We start from the raw sequence: 26,871 nt of genomic DNA, 5'->3' as shown, positions 1-26,871 counted from the left end.
AACTACGTGCGTTCAACCAAATTGAGATGCATCTTCTTATAGAATGGATGTGAATTGCTACTCAGATGCATCATGGGGAGGAGATCCAGACACAAGACGTTCTGTATCTGGTCATGTCATATTTATTGGATCTAACCCAATTATATGGAGGTCTGCGAAGCAATCTCTTATGGCCCTTTCAACGATGGAATCAGAACTCTACGCGGTCACTGAACTTACTAAAGAAATCATCTGGATAAAGCGTGTACTAGACGAGTGCACAGACGTATTTCACTTAGATGATGGCTGCCCAGTAGTACATATCGATAACCAGGCCGTAATATTCAACTTGAAGAACCAAGTAGAAAACAAGTTAACGAAATATATGGACATTAGATTTAAATTTGTTAGAGAACGCTTACTTTCCAAATTAATCAAAATACAATATGTTAATACAAAATTGAACTATGCCGATATATTTACAAAAGCATTAATTAAGGAAAGAATTTTGTTGTTAAGCAATTATATGAGTGATATTGTGATTTAGGGGGAGTTTGTTAATATATAAGTAGAAAAAATCATAATATCTATTTACATATAATTGGTGAGCCTATGTTTGTTTACTCTTGTAATTCTAGAGTTCGTCGCCAGGTGTCTCATCCTAGAATTTGTTACTACTAACTCGCCCTAGTGGCCCTTTTTTTAATAAAGTTATCTACACTTGTTATCCAAATTGTTGAACTGAAAGGCAGTGTGTTTAATGTGGCTCCTACAACACAACTATTAATCAACTAAGAAAGAAACATAACACAAACGTTGCTGCTGGAGTTTTCTTCAAATAAATTTAAATCGTAACCCAAATTACTTTCGGCAAAAGTAGGGTACAGCAACCTCATCTTGTTTTTTAATTATTTTAAGCGGATACGATAGAGTTTGTCACGTAGATAGCGTTGGTATTTTTTTATTTTGGCCGCAAATGATTATTTAATTTAAAAATTTAAAATTTTGGGTATTTTCACGTTTTTTATCTTGTTTTTTAATTATTTTAGGCGGATACGATAGAGTTTGGTATTTTTTATTTTGGCCGCAAATGATTATTTAATTTTTTAATTTAATTTAAAAATTAAATTTTTTTGGTATTTTCACGTTTTTTGGTATTGTTATTTGCGTCGTGTGATAGACCTTGCCACGTAGATAGCGTGGGTATTTTTTATTTTGGCCGCAAATGACTATTTAATTTTTTTATTTAATTTTAAAAATTGAACCTCTTTGGGTATTTTACAGTTTTTTTGTGGTTATTATTTTCGTCTTGTGTTCAACGACACCACGTGTTTTTCAGCCCTTGGTATTCCGGTAGTTTGTTAAAACAAATTATTGTTTACCACATGGAATTTTTTTTTCTTCAAACTACCGGCGTACCACTTTATCTAAGTGACAAACTCTATCGTATCCGCCTAAAATAATTAAAAAACAAGATAAAAAACGTGAAAAGACCCAAAAATTTTAAATTTTTAATTTAAATTAAAAAATTAAATAATCATTTGCGGCCAAAATAAAAAATACCCACGCTATCTACGTGACAAACTCTATAGTATCCGCCTAAAATAATTAAAAAACAAGATGAGGTTGCTGTACGCTACTTCACCCTTACTTTCCTGCATTGACTTCTGGTTTTGACCGCATCTGTTTTCCATCAGGATCGTAGAAATAAATATCTCAATGCCCCGCGGTAGCTCCGGACTTACGTACTCTGATTTCTCGCAACCACCCCTCTGGTAAACCTGGACATGTCTGTCGTCCCGTTGGTACTTGAGGCTCATTTATAACCTCTGTATTTTTGGTGATGTCCAAAACCTTTATGGGCTCATAAATAGCTTTTTCAACAGACTGCTTCGGAATGGATTCAGTCATTTCATCTGGCCAAAATACAAAATCCCCATCGTCTCTACGGGCTTGTCTGACAACATCAGCTCCGATTTTCTTTTCCACGACTGAGACATGTTTCGACTCTACTTCATCTCCATGCTCCTGGTTTCGAACTTCTCTGAAATTTATTCTTCCTCCGTTGGGGTGGGATGTGGACAAATCCCAGACATCCAATACGCCTCAGAAACCTCACACTGGGCTTCTTATTTATCCCGAGTTCCAGCGGAACTTTATCGCCAAGCTTCAAATGTTTTAATCGATTCTTAAGAAATGCAGCTGTACGGACTAACTCTGCCCACAAATTATATGGTAATTCTGAGTCTTCCATCATAGCTCTGACGGTATTCAACAGCGTCCTATTTGTTCGTTCGGCCGTACCATTCATATGAGGCGAATATGTGTTTGTGCGTTGGTGTCTAATTCCTGCTTCTCTACAATATGTAGTAAACCGTTCTGCCAGGTCCTCCAACCCATTATCCGTTCCAGATCTTCCTTCCAGATTGTTTTTCAACTTCTGCTCTGTATTCCTTTTACAATTCAGCTAATTTAATACACCTTAATAAGTTAAAAGTGGTCCATAATAATGGCTGCCGATTTGTAGCAAAAAAAGATAGATATGCATCGGTGACAGATACTCAGCGAGAACTAAATTGGATGACCTTGAAACAACATTATGTATTAAACTTGTGTATCATGATGTTTAAAATCTTCAATGAAATCTGTCCAGATTATCTTCAAGAACATTTTAAGAAACCTAATGAAATTCATCGACAAAACACTAGAGATTCATCCTAAAAGTTTTACGTAGAAAATCTTAAATAATCCGTTCGTCAAGTGAGCACCAACAAAATCCCAAACACAATAAAAAACTTCCAATCTTTAAATGACTTTAAAAGAGGATTGTGTCTTTTTATATTGACAGATTTACTGTAATAAATATTATGTGAACTAAATTTGTCTATGTAAACCCTGCTGGGTCTCCTTGTAAATCAGGCTAGACCTGAATGGTGTCACCCAATAAAGCATTTTATTATTATTATTATTTTTATTATGTAACGTAAAAATTTAACATAAATTGGCGAATAATTTCGGCAGTTATCACGTAAGTTATATTTATACCCACCATATTTCAAAAAGGCATCGGATTATTATGGAAAACCGATAGGGTTAATTCACTCAGGCAGATAATGAAACTTAGAAAATTTCAGATTAATTGACGAATAATTACTGAATATTGCACCATAAGTTTTGTTGATATCCGCTATTTTGCCAAATGGCGTCGGATTTCAATGAAAATCTATAGTTTTAACTCACTCGGGCAGATAATGTAACGTAGAAAATCTCAGATACAAATTACCAAACTTATCACACCATGATTTATATTTATATCTTCCATTTTATAAAACGTGGTCGTATTTCTAGTATTTCTATCATAATCTAAAAGGCTATTTATATCGTTCCGATAATGTAATGTAGAAATTTTCAGATTTATCAGCGAAAATTTAAGGCAGTTATCGCAGCATAAGTTTTACAAATATTTTATATTATACTTAAAATTATATTCAACTTCGCTTGAGTTCAGCAAAATTGTTTTTATTCCCCCTTATTAGTGGAATGTAATCCAAGAACGTAAAATTTACTATAGGCCTATTTTTCATTTAAAAAAAAACAATTTTGAACTTTTTCAGTTTTGCAATTAGACTAATAGATTTGTATACCCCCGTACCGTGGTTTAATACATACTGGGGGGACCCTAAGAATTTCTTTTTCCTATGTTATTTTAAGTTGAAATTTTTTAATTTTAAGTTGTCAGAAACATTTTTTGTTGCCATGGCGAAACAGAAGCCAAACGAAACTTTTACCTTTAGCTTTTTTCATGTTACATCTAGGTTTAACAATCCCCCAACAAAATCTGTAGGAACCAACTCGGGTTGTCTCTTTGTTAGTTAAAAGTGCTTTTATTAAGAACTATCCATATAAATAAACAATTAAACAAACCTCTTCCTGAAGGTTGAGGCATTTGAAAACCGGGAATTTGGAACAATGTTGAATTGGCAGTCCCCGCATGAACACTAGGTTTCAGTTCAATATATCCACATGTTGTCAAAGATGCTATCAAACAAACTACGTTTCGAAGTGCATTGCAGGCATCTTGTGATGTGTCTTGTTCTAGCCTAAAGGGGAAAAAGTTAAAAAAAAATGTAGAAGCCCTATTTAAAATGGGATCAATAACAAATTTGAAGTACCTTAAAAGGAAATCGGAAAGAAAAATATAGCCCTGACACGCTCTAAAATCATCCAACAGAATTTGAGAAATGTCACTGGAGTCTTTTAGGAAACAAAAGATTGTAACAAACATCTCCACAATTTCTAAAGGAGACAGCTCTTGAACTCTTTGCATATTTTCCACGCATAAAGCTACACATCCTTTGCCTTTATAGGAAAATAAGTTAAACATAGTTAGGACCTTAAAACAAGGTAAAATTTTCACAAAATAGCAATGAACTTTAGTCAAAATTTATAACTATGTGCCTTCTTCAATTAGTTATCGTAATCAAGTAACTTATTGTATACAATTGTGTTTAATTTAATTTATTTATTTAACTTTTCTAAATTTTTTTAGATGTGGAACCAGGGTTGAAAAAAAAAAGACTTTTTTAAAACTATCAAAAATTTAGTATGGTTAAAACCTATTGTAACTGGTGGTTTAAGCCGGTTAAAGCAACTAATAAAAAAATGCCCAAATTACTTATACCTAGCCCTCATTACTTTGAAAATGCTCAAATTGACCGATTTATAAATTACGTTTTAGCGCGTGACAGTACCTTTACATTGTGAGGTATAGCAGGCTTATTTACCTGCTTTTATACCCTAAACTGGCGGCGTATTTTCACGTGCAAAATGAATTTTAAAATCCCAAAATTTATCATATCTAGCCCTCATTACTACGTGAGACGACGTAGCAGACGACAAAAAGTGAAGGTTAAGTTTTAGTTTCGTTTTGGAATAGAAAATGTATATTCTACATTTTTTATTTGAAATAAATAGTATTTAAAATTTCAATATTTCCAATTCATTTCTCAATATTTTTTTAATAAAGTGGTTTAAAACATGGATTTATTTAGGTGGTTAAAACCTGGATGGTTTAAAACAGTCTGGCTGGTTCTTGCCAACCCTGTGTGGAACAGTGTTCTAATTCCAGAGAGCCTGGTTACGAATTTATTAAAGTCCAACACAACTCGTGATGCAGGAGGATCAATAAATCATATTTCTGGGGGACTGAGTTTTCTGGTTTTGAAGCACAGGGGGAATGAAAGGGTATAGGCTCCTCCACAGATACAGTTCTCAATCTATATGATATGATTACCATCTGCATTATGATTTGAGTTGCCCTTTACAATACATTGATCACACATTTCATAAAACCTTTAAAAAAGGGTATGAAAAATGTCATCAAAATCTTCATTTTCACAAATGGATCTTATTTTGACAAATGACCGAAACTATTAAGGGTATAGCTAAACCACCCCACTTCACAGATTTAAAAGTTCACAAAAATTCTACAAAGTTGGTATGATATAATTAGAGAAGGTTCTTTCTTTTCAGAGTTTGATACTTAAGTGATATTCATATAAAATTAAACTCTGTACAAGCCACATCTCCAAAAACCAACACATTGCAAAAGAAAATGAATATTGTTACTGTTGTGTACTAACATTGCTAATTATCAGACTGATTAAATATAATATTTTAATGTTAACAACAATTTGAAAGTACACTTGAGTGAATAACTTAGCTTCCGCTATCCGCCCCCGCGATCTCCGAAGTAACCCCACCTCAGCCCGATATTTCTTAAATCTCTTTTTGCCTTAGAGGTGGCGCCATCTAACCCTTGTTAGGTTATTTACATTTTGTATTAAATGAATATTACAATACTTTTTTTTTTTTTTACAATGCTAAGAGGGTAAAATAGTAAGAAAATGATGGATCAGTGTCTATATCGGGAGGGAATCTTCCTCTGCCGTATAGGTCGTGATGAGGGTACACATGGTGCGGGTGAACTCGTGACAACCGGACAGTGTTGTTGAGGTAGGAAATCCAATGTTCTTTGGATCTGAGAAGGAGCAGGGTTGCCAGTGCGAAGCGGAGTTTGAGATCGGATTGGAGTGCGGTGAGCCATAACATGTGGAGAAGGCGTCGGTTGTGGAGTGACTGGAGGCAGTGATCCAGCAGGTGTGTGCCTTGTTTGGAGTCCAGTTGCAGGAACTGGTGTTGAGACAGTCGGTGTTACAACCACACTGGGCGTGAATTTCTGTATGCCAGGCTCTCGGACAGGTTGATTTGGTGGAGGAACAATCGGTGGAGGCTGTATAGGGCCTTCTTTGCGTTGACGCAATTGGTTTTGATGCCTGCGAATTTCACCATGCGGTGTTTGTTCTGTGAACATCATTCTGCCAATGCTACTGGATATTGGCCAATTCCAAAATTGTAGGCATAAACGTGGTCGCCAATTTTAAATTTCGGAGGAATTGTTTCGTAATGTTGCGGATCGTCAGTGTGGTGTTGAAGATTATGCATTGGGTGGCATAGGTCAATACGAGTAGTGATCGAGCGTCCAAACATCATCACAGCCGGAGATTTACCACTTGATGTTGGGGTGCGTCTGTGGTTAATTAGTATTTTAGCCAGTCTTTCTTCTAAAGGGCCTGTCTTGTGAGTGTTCAGACCCGTGTTGATTATATCTATAGCTTCAAAATGAATGTCTGATAGTTTCTTAAGGTTGTCTTTTATTGTTCGAACTCCTCGTTCAGCGGCTCCATTGGAAGCTGGGTGGTGAGGTGCGGATCATAAGTGGTGAATGCCATTTGTGATGATAAAGTCTTTAAACTCTGAGCTCGTGAAACATGTGCCATTGTCACTCACCAATGTGAACATAATTCCAAATCGGGCAATTGTTTCTCGAAGAATTTTTATTACTGCTTGGGATGATTGAGATTTGGTGGGAAATACCTCTAGCCATTTGCTGAAACTGTCTACGATCACTAGTAAGAAGCGATCTTCGATTGGGCCCGCAAAATCTATGTGCACCCTTTCCCACGGGGATTTGGTGATTGGCCAGGGCAGGAATTTTTTTGCGGGTAGAGTAGCGTGTTGGCGACACACTGAGCAGGTACTTGATACTTCTTCGATGTCACAATCTATGTGTGGCCACCAGATTCGGGATCGGGCCACTGCCTTCATTTTAACCATGCCCTGGTGCGTGCTATGGAGTTCCTGGAGTAGTACGTCTCGTTGTGCCTTTGGGATTATGGCGCGGTTTCCCATTAGTAGGATGCCATTGAAATTTGATAGTTCGCTTCGGCGGCGGTGATAAACTTCTAATTCTGGAGGTACCTTGTTGGGCCAACCATGACTCATGTATTTCCGAATTTTCCGAAGTGTTGGATCAGTTATTGATGCATCTTCGAGTTGGTGTGGTGTCAATGGTCCTGCCTGTGCTATATTCTTCACCAAAAACACATACTCAGCAGGTACTGGTGTATTATGTTGCGTAACCGGTAATGGTGACCTGATCAAGGCGTCGGCGTTTGCGTTGGAAGAACCTTTTCTGAACCTTTTCTGAATCTTATTTCATAAGAGTAAGCTGATAACATTAACGACCAACGCTGTATTCGAGCAGCCGCCATCTGGGGTATAGGTTTATTAGCAGCGAGAAGAGTTACCAGTGGTTGATGGTCCGTGTAAAGAATAAATCTTTTTCCGTATAGATAATCTTTAAATTTGATAATTCCAAATATGAGAGCTAGTCCTTCTTTGTCCAGTTGCGAATAATTCCGCTCAGCCGGTGTTAAACTACGGGACGCAAATGAGATTGGTTTTTCCTCACCATTTATGATGTGCGATATTACTGCTGCTACCCCCACTGGAGACGCATCACATGCTAATGTCAGTTCTTTATTTACGTCGTAATGGACTAGGATATTAGAAGATTTGAGGGTGTGCTTTACACAGTCGAATGCCTTTTGTTGTGCGCTTTCCCATTTCCACGCTGTAGCATGTTGCAAGAGCTTGTATAATGGAGCCAATCTCGTTGAGTTGTTGGGAAGAAACTTAGCGTAGTAGTTTAGTAATCCAAGAAAAGATCGTAATGTTTCGACATTCTTTGGTACAGGGGCGTCCATAATTGCTCTCATTTTTACCTCTTGAGGGTGAATTCCCTGTTCATCTAGTTTGTGTCCCAAAAACTCTATTTCTCTTTTTAAGAATCGGCATTTCTCTCTTTTTAATTTCAAACCATATTCTTGGAATTTTTTAAAAACTGCGTCCAAAATGCTAAGATGGTCAGCCTTGTCATTTCCTCCGATGAGAGTGTCATCTTGGAATGGCGAGACCCATTTGATGTTGGCGAGAATCATGTCCATAAGGCGTTGAAAGATTGCTGAAGCTGACGCTATTCCTTGTGGCAAACGGTTGTATCGGAACAGTCCCAAAGGTGTGGTTATCACTGTGTATTTTCTGGAGTTTTCATCTAGTTCTATTTGATTGTATGCTTCACAAAGATCTAATTTGGAAAACCATTTACAACCTGCCAACCGTGCAAAAATTGCTTCAGCTTTTGGTAAAGGAAACTGGTCGATGTTTATTTGTGGATTTATTGTGCTCTTGTAATCCGCACATATTCGTATTTTGCTGATTTTCTCAATGATGCCTTCACGTTCCATTCGGCGTAATTCATCTTCAACAGCCTCTTTACGGGCGTAGGGAATTGTTCTGGCCTTGCAGTACTTTGGTATTACATCTTCTTTTATGTAAAGATGAGCTTTTATATCCTTCAGCTTTCCCAAGCCAGGAGTAAAAAGATTTGAAAATTTGTTAAGGAGAGCATCTAAATCGTTATCGCCAGTTTGAATATTGTTGACCGTGTTTAATGTAGTTGTAGGCGGTTGTAGATTGAGTTTCGAATAGAGCCATTTACGACCACAGAGATTTGTATGTTTTCCACGTACTAAAATGGCTGGTAGATTTGCCTCGTTACTTCCAAATTTCACATGCAGGTTAACTTTCCCTAAGATGTTAATTTGATTTCCGGTGTATGATTCGAGTGCACGTGTGAAAGGTTTAATTTCAGAGTTTGTACCGGCTAGTTGGAAATCTTTTTCGTGCAGTAGAGTGTATCCAGAACCACTGTCAATTTCAAACTGAATGATGTGTCCATTTACCGTTAGGTCTATTTTCTCCGGTGGTGGAACGTCATCTTCATCATCTATGTTTATGTCATTTAATCTTTGGACAGTGTGCTCAGACTGTGTGTGTGGATGTTATTTCTGATCTGGTGAGAAAACTGATATATGATAAATGTCTGCTTCATAACTTTCGTAGTCGATGGACTTGGTAATCGCCTCAATGTTGTTTTGAGCGATCATGTTTCATGTCAGGTGATTTTGGTCCAGATGTCTCCGGTGGATTTAAGCACGCCTTTGCTATATGATCTATGCGGTGACATTTGTGGCATTTGGCCTCCTTAAACGGACATTGATATGACTTGTGTTGGTCGCTTTTACATCTTAAACAACGGGTATAATCTGGTTGACTTTTCCCTTGTTGATATTTTCCTTTGCTTTTATAATTAATCGATTAACCTTTGGGGAAAGGATGGCTAGTTGATTGTTCTTGACCTTTGGGGAAATGATGTTTTCCTATCTGATTTGCTGAACTCTGCGAAGTGTTGTGCCTTTTACTTTGATGTTTGAAATTGACTTTATTCACTTGTACTGTCTTTTCCACTTCTTCAGATTTGAGTTCTTTAAGGCAACGTTTTGAGGTTTCCAGCGCTATGAGAATTGCTGTTACTTTTTTTAATGTTAGTGTTTTCTTATCCTCTTCTTCGGCTATCAGTTTGCGTTGCATATCATCGTCATTTATACCATATATGATCTTGTCAACTATCATTTCGTCCGGTTTATCAAATTTACAATTTACTGATAGGCCTTGAAGATCCGCTATAAAAGCTTCTACTGGTTCATCGATCTGTCGGTTTCTTCTATGAAATCGCAATCGAGCAATACTTTGTAGAGGCTTTGGATTGAAATGTTTGTTTAAAGCTGCTGTCAGTTCAATATATGTCTTGTCTTTGATTTTCGCAGGGCGTAACCGATATGACAATAGGCTGTAGGTGTCTGGAGTTAGTATTGTTTGTAATACAGCCTTCTTTTTATCGGCCTCAGTAATTGCATTAGCTGTAAAATAAGCCGCTAACCGTTCTTCATACTGTTCCCAGGCTTCCTTTTTATCATCAAAAATGTTCAACTGTCCTATCATTGCCATGTTTTCGACGATGGAGAACGATTTGTGGTGTTGTCACTGGATCCTTGTTCTGATTGTTCTTCGACAAAGGAAAACTTTTTGACCTCGTGGCGGGCGAGTTAAGCCTTTGTTCTTTCGGTGGGTCTAAATTCGTGCGTTGTTAAGATTAGTGTTGAGATCCCATCTCCGTCGCCATTTTGTTGTGTACTAACATTGCTAATTATCAGACTGATTAAATATAATATTTTAATGTTAACAACAATTTGAAAGAACACTTGAGTGAATAACTTAGCTTCCTCTATCCGCCCCCGCGATCTCCGAAGTAACCCCACCTCAGCCAGATATTTCTTAATATCTCTTTTTGCCTTAGAGGTGGCGCCATCTAACCCTTGTTAGGTTATTTACATTTTGTATTAAATGAATATTACAGTTACTCAGTGGTTTTAAATTCTTCTATTATTTAATTTATATTGTGTTCATTTTCAATGGTTAAAGGGCAATTCAAGTGGCCATGCACAGGATGGCAGAAAAATGTTAAAACATTAAAGTGAGGAAAACACTTACTATGGATATAATTAACAACTGTATGACTTGTTAAACCATGCCTTGATAGAGTCATTAACACTTCCGCTGCACTTTTCCTCCAAACTGTGTTGTGCGGAGGGCACCAACTGGTAATTGCGCTAAACAACAGAGTTAAATCATCTTTTCTCGCTAGTTCTTCTGCTGGTGTGGCATTGCTGCACAGCCTAACCAAAACCTAAAAAATAATAGAATAGTCAATTCATAATGAAAAACAACACTTCTTTATTTATAATTACTCATTGGTAATCAATATATGCACTGTTTTTATTATATATATCACAATCTTCATAAAAAAAACTAGTTTATATTCTTTGATACTAGGTGCTGTGTTGCTCCCATGGCTTAACACTTAACACATTAGTGTGGTGTAAGTTTAGGTGAAACACATTCCTGAATGAGCAACAGATGCAAAACAAGCCACTGTATCTTCATATCGGTCAAATATTCAATTAACCCTGTCGCACAGCATCTAGGATAGTTCTCAGGTATAGTGGATTCCCAAAAAATCCATAGTGTTGAAGGGAGGACTGGGCTATTCTTAGGGGCAACTCAGCATAGAGTAACTTCAATGACTCTTTTAGATACTATTCGTATATGGCCGAACAAGTTTCCCCCAACAAAAGATTTTAATTATTATTTTTAATACACATGAAACTTACTTGTACAAAAACCTTTTGCAAGAGAATCCTCCTCTCTTTGGGAGTAAATTGACATTGCGGTGTTTCCAAGTCATCAACGTTTTGTTGCACAGGAAGATCAAAGAAAAGGTACAAACACTTAACTAGTGTTGATGGAAGTGAAGAAGATGTCATGACTTCAATCAGTGGTGGTCCGCCCGCGGACAATAGATTGACTGTTGTCAATAACATCCAACCATCACTCTGCTCTTCTGTACTTTCAATCTCAAGAAATTTGGCTATTGCACAACTTGCGGCTTCTAAATGAACAAATTGCAGAGCAATAAAATAGATTAACATCCAAAACCCAAGTACCCTGTGTTTAAATTTTCCTATATTGATTCATTTGAAATTTAATGTAAACATTCTAAAAATTCGCAGAAGTAGTGGAAGGCTCCTAGAATCAATCCCATGCGCTGGGTGTACTGGTAGCACATCCCACCTTACAGTCTCAAGTTAAGATATTCATATACTTCTCAAAGCGCTCTCTAATACAACACTGAGTAAACCCATGAATGTGGTCCAATCACGGTAATGACTGTTATTTTTCTATCTCAGTGTGTCAATCTGTACCCGACCCCTATTTGCCTTCAGAGTTTGGGTTCTGATACTAACCCTGGTTCAAAAATATGAGGCCCAAATCACATTTGAGATAAAAAATACGCCAAACTGTATACATTTTGCAATTAATTGAAAATGCTCTATAGGAATGCAATAGACGCTTAAATAAAACCAGTTCAGCGATTTTCCCAGAATTAGTAATACAGAGAGCCAGGACATAATTGTAAAAACATAATATTTTAAAGCACGCGCTGCTTAATATTTCAGTATAGAAGGGCTGGTTCAATTTCACACGAGCCTCCAGAAAGAAAAACTGAGCGCGCGCTATCAACTTATCGTTACAATTAAAACTAACATAAACACGTGACTAATTTGTTCAGTGACTTGCGCACGCGCGTAGCAGAGGAAACTAAAAGAGAGCGGCATTTATTGAAGCGCCTATTGAAAAAAACTTCATACCTGTACTCTGATTTGAAGCACGTCTCCTTATTTCAGAAACCATCAGCCGCGAAACCATTTGGCAAAAAGTTAGAATTTCACAAAACTTTTCCACAAGATCCCCAGCTGGACTATTTCCAAACACCTGGAAATTTAAAAAAACAATTTCAGATAATTAAACCTCAGAAAACTGATACACGAAAAATTAGTTACTAAAGGGGAAATAGAAATCAGCTTTTGTAAATATGTAACACAAGTAGTCAGGTATAGGTGGGTGTGGAGAGTCATTGGTTTAAGAAAATATTTGGGAGGAGTGTAATTTCCCAAAGAAAAATTAGCCTCTCCACTTCTGTTGAAAATATTGTACATTTTCTATAGTCAGAGGTGCCAAAACAAAAAGTTGCGTAGAAGGTAAATTATTGGGGTAAAAAGTCTGGAACAGGCTTTTGCCTATCCAACATTTTACAGGCACTTTCGTAGCCCTTTAAGCTCATTTGTATATGTACCTATAGCAACGTTTTAGGAATTACATAAAGCAAGTATTAATTTTTGATAATCAGTGAGAGAAATGGGTTGTGTTTGAAACTATTGAATATATACATGTAGCAGATAACCAAAACTCGGAACAACTCCTTCTGCGTAGAGCTGTTGGCTAGTGTTGCATCACCCTCCTACGCAATTTAACCCCGCCACCTGAAATAAAGGCATTAAAAGTCGTTAGACGACTTGAGCCTAGGGTGGTGCCTAAATGATTATATGATTTCTATAAAAAAAAATTAGCTTTTAGATTCATAAGCAGTACTAAGACTAAAGCGATTCCTCTTAATGATATAACGTTAAATATCAAGAATTTCTTCAAAGGGCAACTTGAAAGTGACTAGGCTTCACATTTTCCCAAATTCAACTAAAACTAAATACTGACCCAAAACAAAGTAAATTTTACCTTGGTTTTTGTCATTCCCCCTTAGCTCGTGAATGGGGTGAGGCTAGTGGGCTTTGAAAAATAACTCCCCTTCCAAGAATTTTCTCTCACCAGTTACATTTCACATTTATATATGCCCAAGCACTTGTATTGCCCTTTAACTTATGGGAAACTCAACTCTAAAATTGACCCCCTAAAGCTGACATTGGACTCTATTTTCTGGGTAAGAAGTGTTTATATTAAGATACATTAATATTAGCAATTTTTCATAATTTATGAAATAATATAATTCTTGTACAACTTCAAAATATAGTCAATCCCAAAATATTTAAGGGACTTTTACTGAATGCAAAAAAAAAACAAATAATAATACCTTGCAAAATAGAGGAAGCATATTATAGAGTCTTTGCTCTTGCTCTTGTTGGGTTAATGGCTCAGAAGGATGAATCAGTTCCGCAAATAACTTATGTAAATGCATGAGACCAAGTGCAGTAGTACTGTAGTGCTGGTGAGCGGGAAGATTCCCACCACCACCGCTGGTACTAATATCCGCTGTGGGGCACTCTGTGATACTTCCTTCCGTGTTGCTAGTAGTCGAAGAGTTACTAGTAGCATTGTTGACATTTGAACTTCCAGAACTGCCACTACCACCACCAGCTGCTGCTCCTGTAGACCTGTTACTGCTGCTGCCACTCACTAAAAGCTTCCTCATTATATTCATTTTTGATATTTTCTAAAAATAATAAGAATAACTTTAATACATTAATTTTGAACCACAGTAACAAAAACATTGTAGTGATAATAACAGTTAAAATTATAAAATTAACAATAGCTTTATTAGGTAAATTTTCTTTTTCAGTGTAGGTTGAAATCAGTCCAGTACCCTTTCAACCCACAGACTGATTCACAAATCACACAACTAATGGCTACCTTATTTAACGGCTTTCCAATGGATATTTACTTGATTTTTTCAGGTGCAAGATAACCACAATTAAAACTAATATTTGCAGAGTAGCTCATTTCATGATTGTCAATTAAGCTAAATTGCTTCCATATATTAAAGAAGTAATAAAGTCAAATATTATTATTTGTGCAAAAAGGTAGGTACATTTTGTAGAAGCATACTTATTGTTGTAAATTTGTACTCATTACAGAAAACTTCCCTGATTTCTACTTAAAAATGGAACCGCTGCAGGTCCGATTACTCTTACTGAACGCAGCCAAGATCTTTATTTTCTTGCATATTTTAAGTAATTTAAATTTTTATACTATAAAACTGTGGTGTTTAATGCAAAAATAATTATGATTTCATACTTCACTTAAATACCCTGATGAATATGTGAAATTGTGATTTTTTGCTTATGCTATAGACATAGAGTGGAAGGCTATCATCAAAACTTGTTAACACTTTTCGTACGCAGCGTCTTGTTTTCGAGGCGTGAAATAAACAAGTTGGCCTGAAGGTAATGTACAATATCTGGATAAAAAAGTAAGTTAATATTCAAAAAAATGTAAAAAACACACTTTCGTTCTTCGTACTATATTTATTCATGCCTCGAAACCAAGTTGGACTGTTAGGATTAATGTTTCATGCGCTTCCATAGGCCTTCCACTCTATGAGAGTGGGTTACTCTATGGCTATAGATAGACACCAATTTTATTTAGAAGACTATAATTCAGACTCGCTAGATGTGTTTCTTAAGGAATTTAAAATGTAACTAAAATCTTGCGAATGCAAGAATCTCTCTACCAATGGTTTAGAGGTGTAATGTGAAATTGGGAACACATTTGAAAGAGCAAAGATACTTTAAAAGGGATAACTCTATCAAAGGCTGAATTTTAAATAACCAAAGTTTTACAGGAGTGCAATAATAGTCTGAATCTACAAAATGTTATTTAATTCCAAAGTTGTGAAAAATAAATATTCTTGTTTCTTTTTTATGCCAAATTTTTCATTATATAGCAGTTATGTAAAGTTCATTAAATAATTGATGAAAGTTTAAAGAAATAACTGTTTTACTATACAGAATTAATTAACAATTGAATTAAAAGAGTAATGAAGTTAGTTGAACATATTTTATTTCTTTAAGAATGGTTTTATTTATAGCACAATAAAAAAATTAAGCGATAAATGCATTTAGGTCTTTGTTGATGCTTTAGTTTTTAAATAATTCTGCTAAAGCTAGATAAGAAGGAAAACAAAATTGGAAATGTCAAAGCACTGTGTAGTGAAAAGCAGCGACCATAGAACCAAAAGACAAGATACCATCAATGTTACCAAAAATGGCTAGACTAACAAATTAGGGATAATATGGTTATAAGTTTCTAATAGCTAATAATGGCTAATTATATAATTTACCACATAAATAGTAAAACAACTAATTACAATTAAAATTTTTAACAAATTATTTAAAAAAATATAACAATAGAGTAATACCACCCTGTAGTTTTTAAAGGGTCACCATTTTATGAGTGTTTCTTTCTTTATGATACTACTCTACATACTGCACTTTTAATAATTATTAAAAGAACAACATAAAAATAAAAACCTAAAATTTACATGCTGACATTTTTTTTTAATTGTTTTGAGTAAAAACTTATTATGCCATTATTGCCAGATACTTAGCCAACAGGACTGATTTTTTCAAATGGTTAAATTGGACCATATTAAATAATATTAGAAGTTAGTTAATGGTCTCTCAAATTCCTTGTTTTGATTATCACCCATATTGAGGTAGGTAGAATGTAAATTAAGAACAACTTCTTCAAACATTTGAGATGATAAAAGCCAGAATGCAGTGGCTCTCTTAAAAACACAGTGCAGTGCAATCATTTAACAACATTACATAAACAAAATTGAATATACAATATTTAAAAATACCAGTTGGCCCAAGTGATTTCAGTAACTTCAATTGCAAAATCCGTAAGAAGGAAATAATTCTTGACATCCATTTTTAGAAAATGCCAAATTGGACAGCTTCTTCACTGGCTTCGATATACATGTCACAAAATTATTTCAGACATGATGTTAGAAGTGACAGTTTTATTTATGGTTGTTTACACCTTACAGTCACCCTGGTTGTTGTTACTTCAAACTTGTCAGTGACAAGACCTAAGCCTAACTATGCCTAGGCTTAGATCTCTCATACTGAAGCTACTTCACATTTTTTATTTAAAAACAGGAAAAAATGCTTACGAAAAATAACTTACAATTACAACTAGATTTAATGCCTACTTATTGCTTTAAGATAGACCGAATTAACTAAAATACTGCTAGATTATTAGAAGTAATGACAGTTCATATGGTGTGTTGTATCTGGAACTAATTAACGACAGGATCGTTTTGCCATAGAAAATATAGAAGAGGAAAAACAACTCGTACGCATTTTCGTCTCGGGGTAATTTTGAGTAGATGAGCTTCCGGTATTGTTTTGATTGAGTCCATAGAAATGGGATAAATAACTAGAACGCTCATTCAAATGGCGGGAAGCGCGCCGATTAGAAGCTGTTAGTTTGACCGTGCTTTTTGTTGGGTGGATGACGAAAGTATCGCCATCTCTGTTGTACCTTGGAAGTTCATTTTCTAAGTGTTCAGGCCTTCTTTATATAAATAATTATGGAAAAGCGTTATTGATTCATCGGGGTCTTTTTCATTTCAACGAATTTAGCTCGCATTACATAACAAGTAACTACTTATTAGAGCAAGGTCTCAATTTAAGGATCGACTTTTCGAAAGGTAAATAAACCATTAATTTATAACGTTCTTTGTAGTTATAGGGTGATATATTTTCTTCTAAATACTTTTTTATTGTTACTTTATTATTTAAATAAGTGAGTTTGTTGTGTTTTTGGCTGTTAACCTGTCAGATTCCATAAAGTTAGTGTTATATTCTATCATGAATATCTAGATATATTCATGATTCTATATTATGTTGTAACCTAACGTACTTATTAATCTAACTTGCTTCTGGTCTTATTGACAGTATAGTGGCGCCACCTAGTATTAGATAGAGGGCCAAGGGGAGTTCTTTAGTTCTTGAGTTCTTTTATTGCTCAACAAGAGGTCTAAGACCCATCACGTTAAGACAGTGGACAATACAAATTATACATATACAGAGGAGATATTATATACAGTTTGTATGTACAGGAAAACAGTACAATTTGAGGCAGATACAAGGGAAATAAAACAATATAAAGGAGTCATGTATTACATTATTACATGTAAACGTGTTAAATATACGTGAACTCACAATAAGACTAGCAGGGCTAAGAGTAACAATGTAAATATTGTATTTACCTTTTGCATATAATAAAACTATTTAATAAGATCTAGAAGAGTATAATTTCGTTAACTTAACATGGTGTCAGAAGCGGGATACTTGACAGAATTGTTTTGAAATAGAAAGAAATGACTGGGCTGTTAGAAATGTTTAAGTCCAAGGCCTAAGATCTTAGTCTCACTCTCGTTGAATTTGGCTCTTAATCTAACTCTCGTTGAATTGGGCTCTTAATCTAACTCTCGTTGAATTTTGAAGTATGGAAAATCCAGCTGTTCCAGTCCAGACTACTGCAACAACAGCTTTGTCACTTAAAGGGGCTCCAAAGTTCGGTGGCAAAAAAAAAGAAAATTGAGCATGCTCTTCATACCCCCCCCCCCCCCACCACCCCTCACTCGGCCTTGGCAGAGGCGGGCAGAGTCAACCGTAAATTTCGCACTTTACTGACTTTACACACATTTTGCCACCGATTTTTGCAGCCCCTTTAAGTTATCAAAGCTCATTTTATTTCAAGGACAATAGTTACATACCTTTAGTAGAATCATCAATTTCATCAAAATTACATTTACTTTTGTTTACAATTTACAGTCTCATAATATTCCCATAACTAGCCATAACCACAACACCCTGTATAATACACGAGTTAAATAAGCCTTTGACAAAATATCATTTCATCAATTAGAATTTTTTTATTATTAAAAGATTATCTGCTGCTTTTCATTAGGGTTTGAAAAGAATTAATTAACTTATTTACAAATTATAATTAAAGTTAACCTTATTTTAAATTCAGAGCCGAAATATAATCACGTCAGAGTACCTAAAAGATTACCAACACGATCACGTGATGATTTTTTATTTTCTCACCTAATCGACAGGCGTCGCTTAAAAGTAGTACCACAGGAATACGGAACAACTACCGGTTGTCTGCTAGTCATCGCCTCCGTATTAACCAGCCGTACAATCTTGGGTCTATTTCTTTATCAGTGTTTCCACTTTGAGGCGAAAAAGGCGTTTTCTGCGAACACTGTCTTGGTGAGCACCAGAAATTTAAAAAACGGGGAAAATATTTTTCGATATTTTCAGTCAGAAAAACTAAAAAATCATCGTCTCAGTAGTCCCACTACTGTGGCCCTAAATGGGTTAGAGTGTGCAATAACTGGTGGCTTTACCGGGGAGTCGGAGTCCGGCTCTTGTAACCCATAAGGGTGGTGGCGCACTATGAGATGTTAGCTTTGATCAAATGGTCCTATCTCCACCTACGACTTCGGTCAGGTTTGGGCTGGAAACTGAGTTTCGGCTCAGGCTAACGGAGAGGGTCCATGCAAACTGGACCGCTGTGAGCTTTCTCCAAAGGGTATGACTCTTTACCTACGTAGGTAGGGTGTCGGCTGGAGTTGCTGCAATCCAAAGCTCCCGGCGCCGCTCCCAACATCCGATACATTTTTCATATCTAGGGTAGATGGTTCGCGTTTATACATTTTCTTGACCTGCTAAAATGGTCTTTTTATCCGGTTACAAAAATTCAATAGGCGAGGTTTACGTCGTAGCATTGACACATCCCGATATTAATTTTTTTCCCTCTTTCTATTGTCTATTGCTTCTTGGAAGGGATGGGAATAATTGTTTGTATTTTTACCAAAGAAGAGGTAATAGAAAATTAAACATTAGCTTTGACAGTTAGACACCCCACCCGTTCGCTACTCCTGAAATTTTTATTTCGCCAAGATTATAACACCTGCTAGAAACAGTACAGTTTCTATTCCTATGTTATTACTACACTATATGTTGGGATGGTGATCTCTCCTTTAAATACACGGGGCATAAGTTTAACGGATGCCTGTCGCGGCGGTAATTTCCATGGTTGGAAAAAAAACCTGGTTTTTTAATAAAAACCCAAAAACCTTTTTTTGTGGTTTAAATCAGGTTTTTTTAAACACTGCTTTATTTTACTCATAGAAATCTTATACTCCTACCTAGAATGCTCCCGTCTACGGGAGAACCTGACGCCAAGACATTTTGTAGCAACGACTAATGATTATATAGTCTTTGCTTAAGCTTCAGCCAATCAGCGGCTGTTCATTGACTACGGCCACGACCAACTTTGATCTCTCGCGCTACAGTGGCCATCTCATTCGTTGACGTTTCTGTGTTAACCTATGAGCAAAAGATGTGTATGACGTGAGCGCCCCTAGCGGATTATTATTTTTAGTATAGTTTTTACATTGAAGTGAAATATAACAACCGAGCGTGGCGCTGAACTCCTACACGTTATAGTACAGTTTATAGGGGAAAAATCCTTGCTCGCGGAATTTCGACGAATGTGTTGGCCGCTGTAGCGCGAACAGCGCGTGATCAAAAGTTGCCCGTGCTACGGCAAGCCGCTAGCGCCATAACATGGCGGTTAAAAATAGTAGAAGGTCAGACGATTTTTTCAGGATCCATCCGATCCAAGCTCGCAGAATTCCCATAGGTTCCCGGGAGTAGTGGCGTACTCCTGTAATCCCAAGCGTCTGGGAGGCAGAGTTTGTGGATGGCCGTGTGAGGACGACCACCAATCCCCCAACGGGTGGTCGGAATACTTCCGCCACGGGTGTCCCCACCCCTGTCCCCACGTATCCCCCCGTTGGCGTGGCCGTTACACAAATCTCGCCCTGATTAATCAGGTGGACGAGCGGACTGAATTTGTCCCACGCGTTACAATCCAGAATAAAAAAAAATAAAAAAATTCCCATAGGTTTTTGCTGGAGTTTTTCACATGAACCACTTCAACGTTTTTGAATTTTTATTTAATAATAGTGTTAAGATTTTTTGAACTTTTAGTTTTGTTTTCATATATACTTATTATAAGGAATATTTAAATGCCATTGTGAGGAAGATAAATAAGATTTCGTTTAGGTTCGCTTAGAAATTTTTTAAGCCTAGGCCTGACACAGGCCTGACTTTTAAAATAGCAGGCAATGTCAATGGCAGTTTTGGGAGAAGCAGTCACTGAAGGTCCTTAGTATTAACCTTGGTATTTAAAAGTTATTTCACATTTAAAGTAACTAATATTATATTTATTATTATGTTTGTAGAAACTTAGATAAACAAAAACCTTATGAAAGAGTAATTATATCCCAGAAAAAATACATTACACTAAAGAATGACACTTATGACGAATTGACGACAGTCATGCATTGAATTAAACAGCAACAATCACACTGATAATTGTCTTATTTTGCATAACTTTACCTTCTATTTAATAATATGCTTTTTCTCTTAGAAGCTTAGCTAAGATAAATGTCTCGCACTCTGCTTAAATTCAACATTCCACTGTTGAACAACATAAGAGATAGTACTCAACGAAGACCGAAATTTACTATGTTAAATAAAGTGGTTTTAAAAAAACGGATATTGCAGTAATTATAGTCCTGAGTTGTTATTCCACTAGGCTCACTGAACTTCCCGAAGTAATTTTTACCAAATCATCAATTTGAAAGTCCGCCGTTTGTTAACATTTCGAATTGCCCCGAGGCTTAAGGGGAAGCATTTTAAACTATTAGTAGCAAAATAAATCAGCAGATGGCGCTGACCGTTGCACTTTTCGCAGGTACTTCCAATCTTACAGCGCCATCTACAAAATAATTATATTGAAGCTAGCAAAATGTAGAAAAAAATTACAGAATTCATGAATTCTTCGTGAGATCCGTATTTATAAAATATATTAACTTAATAATAAAATAATTATTTCGTTTTATTATTGCAATATTTTTAAACGTTTAGTAGCATTTTATATAACGAAATAGAATGGTTGTGGGAACCGTTTTCCCCCTAAAAAAATTCTATGGAGCGAGGTCTTGTTGCTGCTCACCTGGTAAGGCGTGAAAAGGTGTAAGGAAGAAGATTGTACGACGTATCGAACGTTACCTAGAATATCGCTTCAAGGTGACCCGTTGCCAGACTGAATCGGACGAACTTTATTGTTTGGCCCGTGGCGGAGGATAGCGTGGTAGGGGGGGGGGGGTATTGGCTCCATGGGAGATCTCCACTCCGGTCAATTTTCACCGTCAATAGACGACAGTAATTCTTCGAAAAAGTGTTGGCACCGCTTTCTTTACATTTTGTGGGTAGTAAGAGGTTTTATACTGGTATATGACGTTTTTGGTTCAACTATATATTTTTCTCTATTTTGGGACCGGTATAAGCAACAAATAACTTCAAAATTTGGATATGAATTAAATTGTCACCGCTATATTAAATTATTTGGTCCGGAATTTTTGGTGACTGTTAATATATACAAACAAGAATGTAACTATATTATAAGGGAGAGATTTTCCTTCGTTCGTAGTCTTCATTGGACGAACGTTTTTCGTCATTTTCGATTCGTCGCCTTGGACATTGGAGACTTGATATAGTAGATTTGATTTTGGTATATCAAATTTACGATACCCGTTCTCCAACTTAGCCGTCTCAAATTTTAAATGACCCTTTTAGTTATTTAATTAAAAAAAATCGTTAAAAAAAACAATATTTATTGGTCCAGGCCTGTACCGAAAATGTTGTTGTCTTCCCTCATTTCAACCCCCTTTTGGTTAGGGCACTCGTCTTTAATGCGCATTATTCGACGCGCAACACGTCACGAGGCGGAGTTTAGTCAGCTGTAAACATTACCGTCTTTTTTGGGGAATTTTGCTGGGCGCGTTCATGTGGAGTTTACCCCCCTTAACCCCCATTCTCCACCGGTTGTTCCAGATAGTGGCCGACTAGCGGGCGGCCAAAAGGGGGGGGGGGGCGAAAAGACCGTGAAAAAGAGTTTTTTTCGTGTTTGTGTTGAGCTTCACAAGGCGCAGAGGCGTAATTTATTTACATTTTTTAAATAGTTTTAAGGGGAAGCATTTTAAACTATTAGTAGCAAAATAAATCAGCAGATGGCGCTGACCGTTGCACTTTTCGCAGGTACTTCCAATCTTACAGCGCCATCTACAAAATAATTATATTGAAGCTAGCAAAATGTAGAAAAAAATTACAGAATTCATGAATTCTTCGTGAGATCCGTATTTATAAAATATATTAACTTAATAATAAAATAATTATTTCGTTTTATTATTGCAATATTTTTAAACGTTTAGTAGCATTTTATATAACGAAATAGAATGGTTGTGGGAACCGTTTTCCCCCTAAAAAAATTCTATGGAGCGAGGTCTTGTTGCTGCTCACCTGGTAAGGCGTGAAAAGGTGTAAGGAAGAAGATTGTACGACGTATCGAACGTTACCTAGAATATCGCTTCAAGGTGACCCGTTGCCAGACTGAATCGGACGAACTTTATTGTTTGGCCCGTGGCGGAGGATAGCGTGGTAGGGGGGGGGGGGGTATTGGCTCCATGGGAGATCTCCACTCCGGTCAATTTTCACCGTCAATAGACGACAGTAATTCTTCGAAAAAGTGTTGGCACCGCTTTCTTTACATTTTGTGGGTAGTAAGAGGTTTTATACTGGTATATGACGTTTTTGGTTCAACTATATATTTTTCTCTATTTTGGGACCGGTATAAGCAACAAATAACTTCAAAATTTGGATATGAATTAAATTGTCACCGCTATATTAAATTATTTGGTCCGGAATTTTTGGTGACTGTTAATATATACAAACAAGAATGTAACTATATTATAAGGGAGAGATTTTCCTTCGTTCGTAGTCTTCATTGGACGAACGTTTTTCGTCATTTTCGATTCGTCGCCTTGGACATTGGAGACTTGATATAGTAGATTTGATTTTGGTATATCAAATTTACGATACCCGTTCTCCAACTTAGCCGTCTCAAATTTTAAATGACCCTTTTAGTTATTTAATTAAAAAAAATCGTTAAAAAAAACAATATTTATTGGTCCAGGCCTGTACCGAAAATGTTGTTGTCTTCCCTCATTTCAACCCCCTTTTGGTTAGGGCACTCGTCTTTAATGCGCATTATTCGACGCGCAACACGTCACGAGGCGGAGTTTAGTCAGCTGTAAACATTACCGTCTTTTTTGGGGAATTTTGCTGGGCGCGTTCATGTGGAGTTTACCCCCCTTAACCCCCATTCTCCACCGGTTGTTCCAGATAGTGGCCGACTAGCGGGCGGCCAAAAGGGGGGGGGGGGCGAAAAGACCGTGAAAAAGAGTTTTTTTCGTGTTTGTGTTGAGCTTCACAAGGCGCAGAGGCGTAATTTATTTACATTTTTTAAATAGTTTTAAGTTTAGCTTATGAATAATTATCTACAATGGTAAACTACACAAAATGTTGTTACACGGGTTTTAAAAATATCAGTAGGTTTTACAAAGAACCTTATATGAAAAACGTTTCCTTTTTAACATTCCCTAAACCTAAAATGAAATATGATAAATGCAAACTATGAATATATATAATAACCATTATAATTAAAAGTTAAATCAGCAATTTAATTTGCCCTAAGCTACCTAAGCTTTACACATGAAAAATATCCTGTTAAAATTTTAAAAACAGTATGCAGTAGATGACCAAACAAATAAGTTGTAACTTACTAAAGAGCATTGAATACGGACATTCAGACCAATAACATAAGGTAGGATGCGCGTGAGGGTTGCGCAAACGAAACTCGATGCCAGGTAAAAGTATGGGGGGAATGAACAAAAAGGGGAATTTCTAAAGCTTTTTGTGACAGGTTTTTTAACATGAGGCCGCCGTTCCTTCTCTACTTCTTCCATGAAAGTCCAAGGGACGTTTTGGTCACTCTAGAATGACATTGTGCTCTTACGATAATTTTACGAATTATACAATATACGATCAATTCAACTAGCTGGGGCTTGCCAGTTAGTGTATTTATATAGTATGAACAATAATAATAATTATGATCAATGATGAAACAATGATTATGTGGCGACAATCAACGCCTTTTTTCCCGTTTCACGGGGGGGGGGGGGCAGTGGCGTAGCTGAGAACTCGGAGGCCTCCCCGCAAAAATCTCTATGAGGCCCCCTTTTTAATTTTTTATGGTTAGCGGGGCCTTCCCGAAGCTCGAGGCCCCCCTTGAAGCTCGAGGCCCCCCCGCACCGCGGGCCCTGCGGACCATCAGCTACGCCACTGAGGGGGGCAAGACATAATTTCACCTACGTTTAATTTCATTGCGTCGGGAGCCAATGAAATACCCGGATGATTTTATTTATTTTAAGCGGAAGAAAGTACTGGGGGGGGGGAGGCAACGGGTAAACGGAAAGAAACGCTAAATAACGTCTCGAAATACTAGACATTCTCCCTAGGTATAAATAAATACATTCTTGATATAAATATTCGGAAGTATTGAAAACTGAACCCTCCTCTTGCTAACGCCACTGAAGCCCGTGAGAAAAGAGGTTTCGTGAGACCTTCGGACGGATCATCTTGACGTTTTGAACCACGAGACCCCCCCCCCCCCTCAATTATGCTCACGCGCCTATTGAGGACTAACACGATTTTCACTCGTATTTATAACCACCAAACCAAGAATGTATTTATTTATACTCAGTATAAAATAAATAAATACATTCTTGACCAAACTAACCTGGCAGTTTAAAACATGAAATTACTTTATATTTCCAGATATTTCAGTAATAATTTGATTAAATCAGTAAATCGGTAACTTAAGCTAAAATTAAATTTAATGAATTAGGTATTTAGTGTTTACATTTTCGATTTCGAATAAATTTGCATTTCCCTTTATACAGCAAAAAGTAATTGGCAATTTAATAATTTGAAAAAAATGGCTTGAATAAATTTATTCAACTTTTATAGGGTTAAACTATCGAAATATTCGATTAAAAGTTTAAGAGTCTTAGGCCGCGTTCACACTGGAGACTTTGGAAACGCTTTGAAACGGTTTCAAAAAGTCCAATTTTAACATTTTGGTATCAGCTGGATTAACAAACAAACGATAAATTCTCTTGACATAAATTTTTTAAAAATTTAGCTTTCGAAACCTTTCCAAAACTTTTCCAAAGACTCTAGTGTGAACGCGGCTACAGTATAATTATCAAAACGATCTGACAACAACTTTAATAGTTATCAGATTAGTTTATGAAAGTAGCGTATACTCTAATACTTTCAAAAATGGGAAACCGGGTGAAATAAGGACGTTTTGAGAGAGTAGCGCGAACGCTTTAGAGCTCTGGTAGAGAGCCCAATATGAAATAACGCAAATGAAGAAAGGCTAAGCGGAGGGGAGAGTAGATTTGATGGACAAGCGTAGCTAATCGCGATCCGCCAAAGAAGGGGTCGTAGTTTTCAGGGGGAGGAAAGAAGTGTGTCCGTTTTTCTACTCTACTACCTTTACTACCAAAAACCCCCGTGAGGCTTCTATAGTAGTACCATTCTCTATTTAAAAAAACAAATCCCTCTTCGAAAACCTTCAAGCTGCCATCTACACATTTTTTTTTCTTTATTTCTCGTTAGTTTGGAAAACAACCTCTAGGTAGCCCCCGCGTGCAGATCCGAGTATAGGAAAACTTATCAAATTCTAATATTTTTAGATAATGTGTTTAGTTACCAAAATATAATAGTTTTTTTTGAATTTTTTTTTCTATTCAATAAAGTAAGGTTAAATTTACGAAGCGTATGAAACTAAAAGATTTTCGTAGTACTGAAGTATATTAAAAATGATGACGAAATATGTTAAATATTGCTTAATTTTGTCATCATATAAAAAATTTACCAAGTCTTCGATTAAAATTCGCCTCGAACAAATTTAAAAACTAAACTTCCAGATGAACTTAAAACCTTTCCCAAAGCTCTAGTGTGAACGGTTTTCTAGAATACCAGGCGCGAAGTTGATATGTATCAGCATTATTGTTCAAGTTTAATGCTCATTATTTAAATATCTATTTAAGATAATTGAATAATTACTTTTACACATGAAAGAATACATGTTTCGTAAAATGAACTATAAATTTGAGAGTAATATCGACTTTCAAAGTATTTAAACAATTCAGCCAAATATATTTAATTTTAGGTACTTTTTCAAGTTAAATATATAATTAACTAAACGATGGAATCCAATTGCCTTCGAACAATTTATAGTTTGAACTGTGCTGATCACGATACAAAAGATCACGTGAAGTTATATTCAGCCATTTACGAGATAAACGGTGTTTTGTGAGAGCTTGTAAGCGCATTTCATCCAAATTTAAGTACAATTATTTAAATAACCATTAGCGATATCTAAATTCGGTTCGAA

General features: G+C 36.3%; 1 protein-coding gene across 1 annotated transcript in view; it reads right to left on the bottom strand.

The window, feature by feature from the left end:
- bchs (WD repeat and FYVE domain containing 3 bchs) overlaps positions 1–16,747 on the bottom strand; it is an 81,986-nt gene extending 65,239 nt beyond the window's left edge. The window contains exons 1-7 of the mRNA XM_090160905.1: positions 16,274–16,747; positions 13,766–14,125; positions 12,492–12,615; positions 11,454–11,731; positions 10,774–10,969; positions 4,152–4,338; positions 3,904–4,079 (exon numbers count right to left, since the gene is read on the bottom strand). Coding sequence (XP_090017031.1) covers positions 3,904–4,079; positions 4,152–4,338; positions 10,774–10,969; positions 11,454–11,731; positions 12,492–12,615; positions 13,766–14,113 — 1,309 coding nt within the window. The 5' untranslated portion in view covers positions 14,114–14,125; positions 16,274–16,747. The remainder of the gene's footprint in view (positions 1–3,903; positions 4,080–4,151; positions 4,339–10,773; positions 10,970–11,453; positions 11,732–12,491; positions 12,616–13,765; positions 14,126–16,273) is intronic.
- Positions 16,748–26,871: the final 10,124 nt, after the last annotated feature.

Source organism: Leiobunum rupestre, chromosome 10 (genome assembly GCF_980474605.1).
Source record: "Leiobunum rupestre chromosome 10, qqLeiRupe1.1.hap1, whole genome shotgun sequence".
Taxonomy (NCBI): Eukaryota; Metazoa; Arthropoda; class Arachnida; order Opiliones; family Sclerosomatidae; genus Leiobunum; species Leiobunum rupestre.
This window is presented reverse-complemented; position numbering and strand designations above follow the sequence as displayed.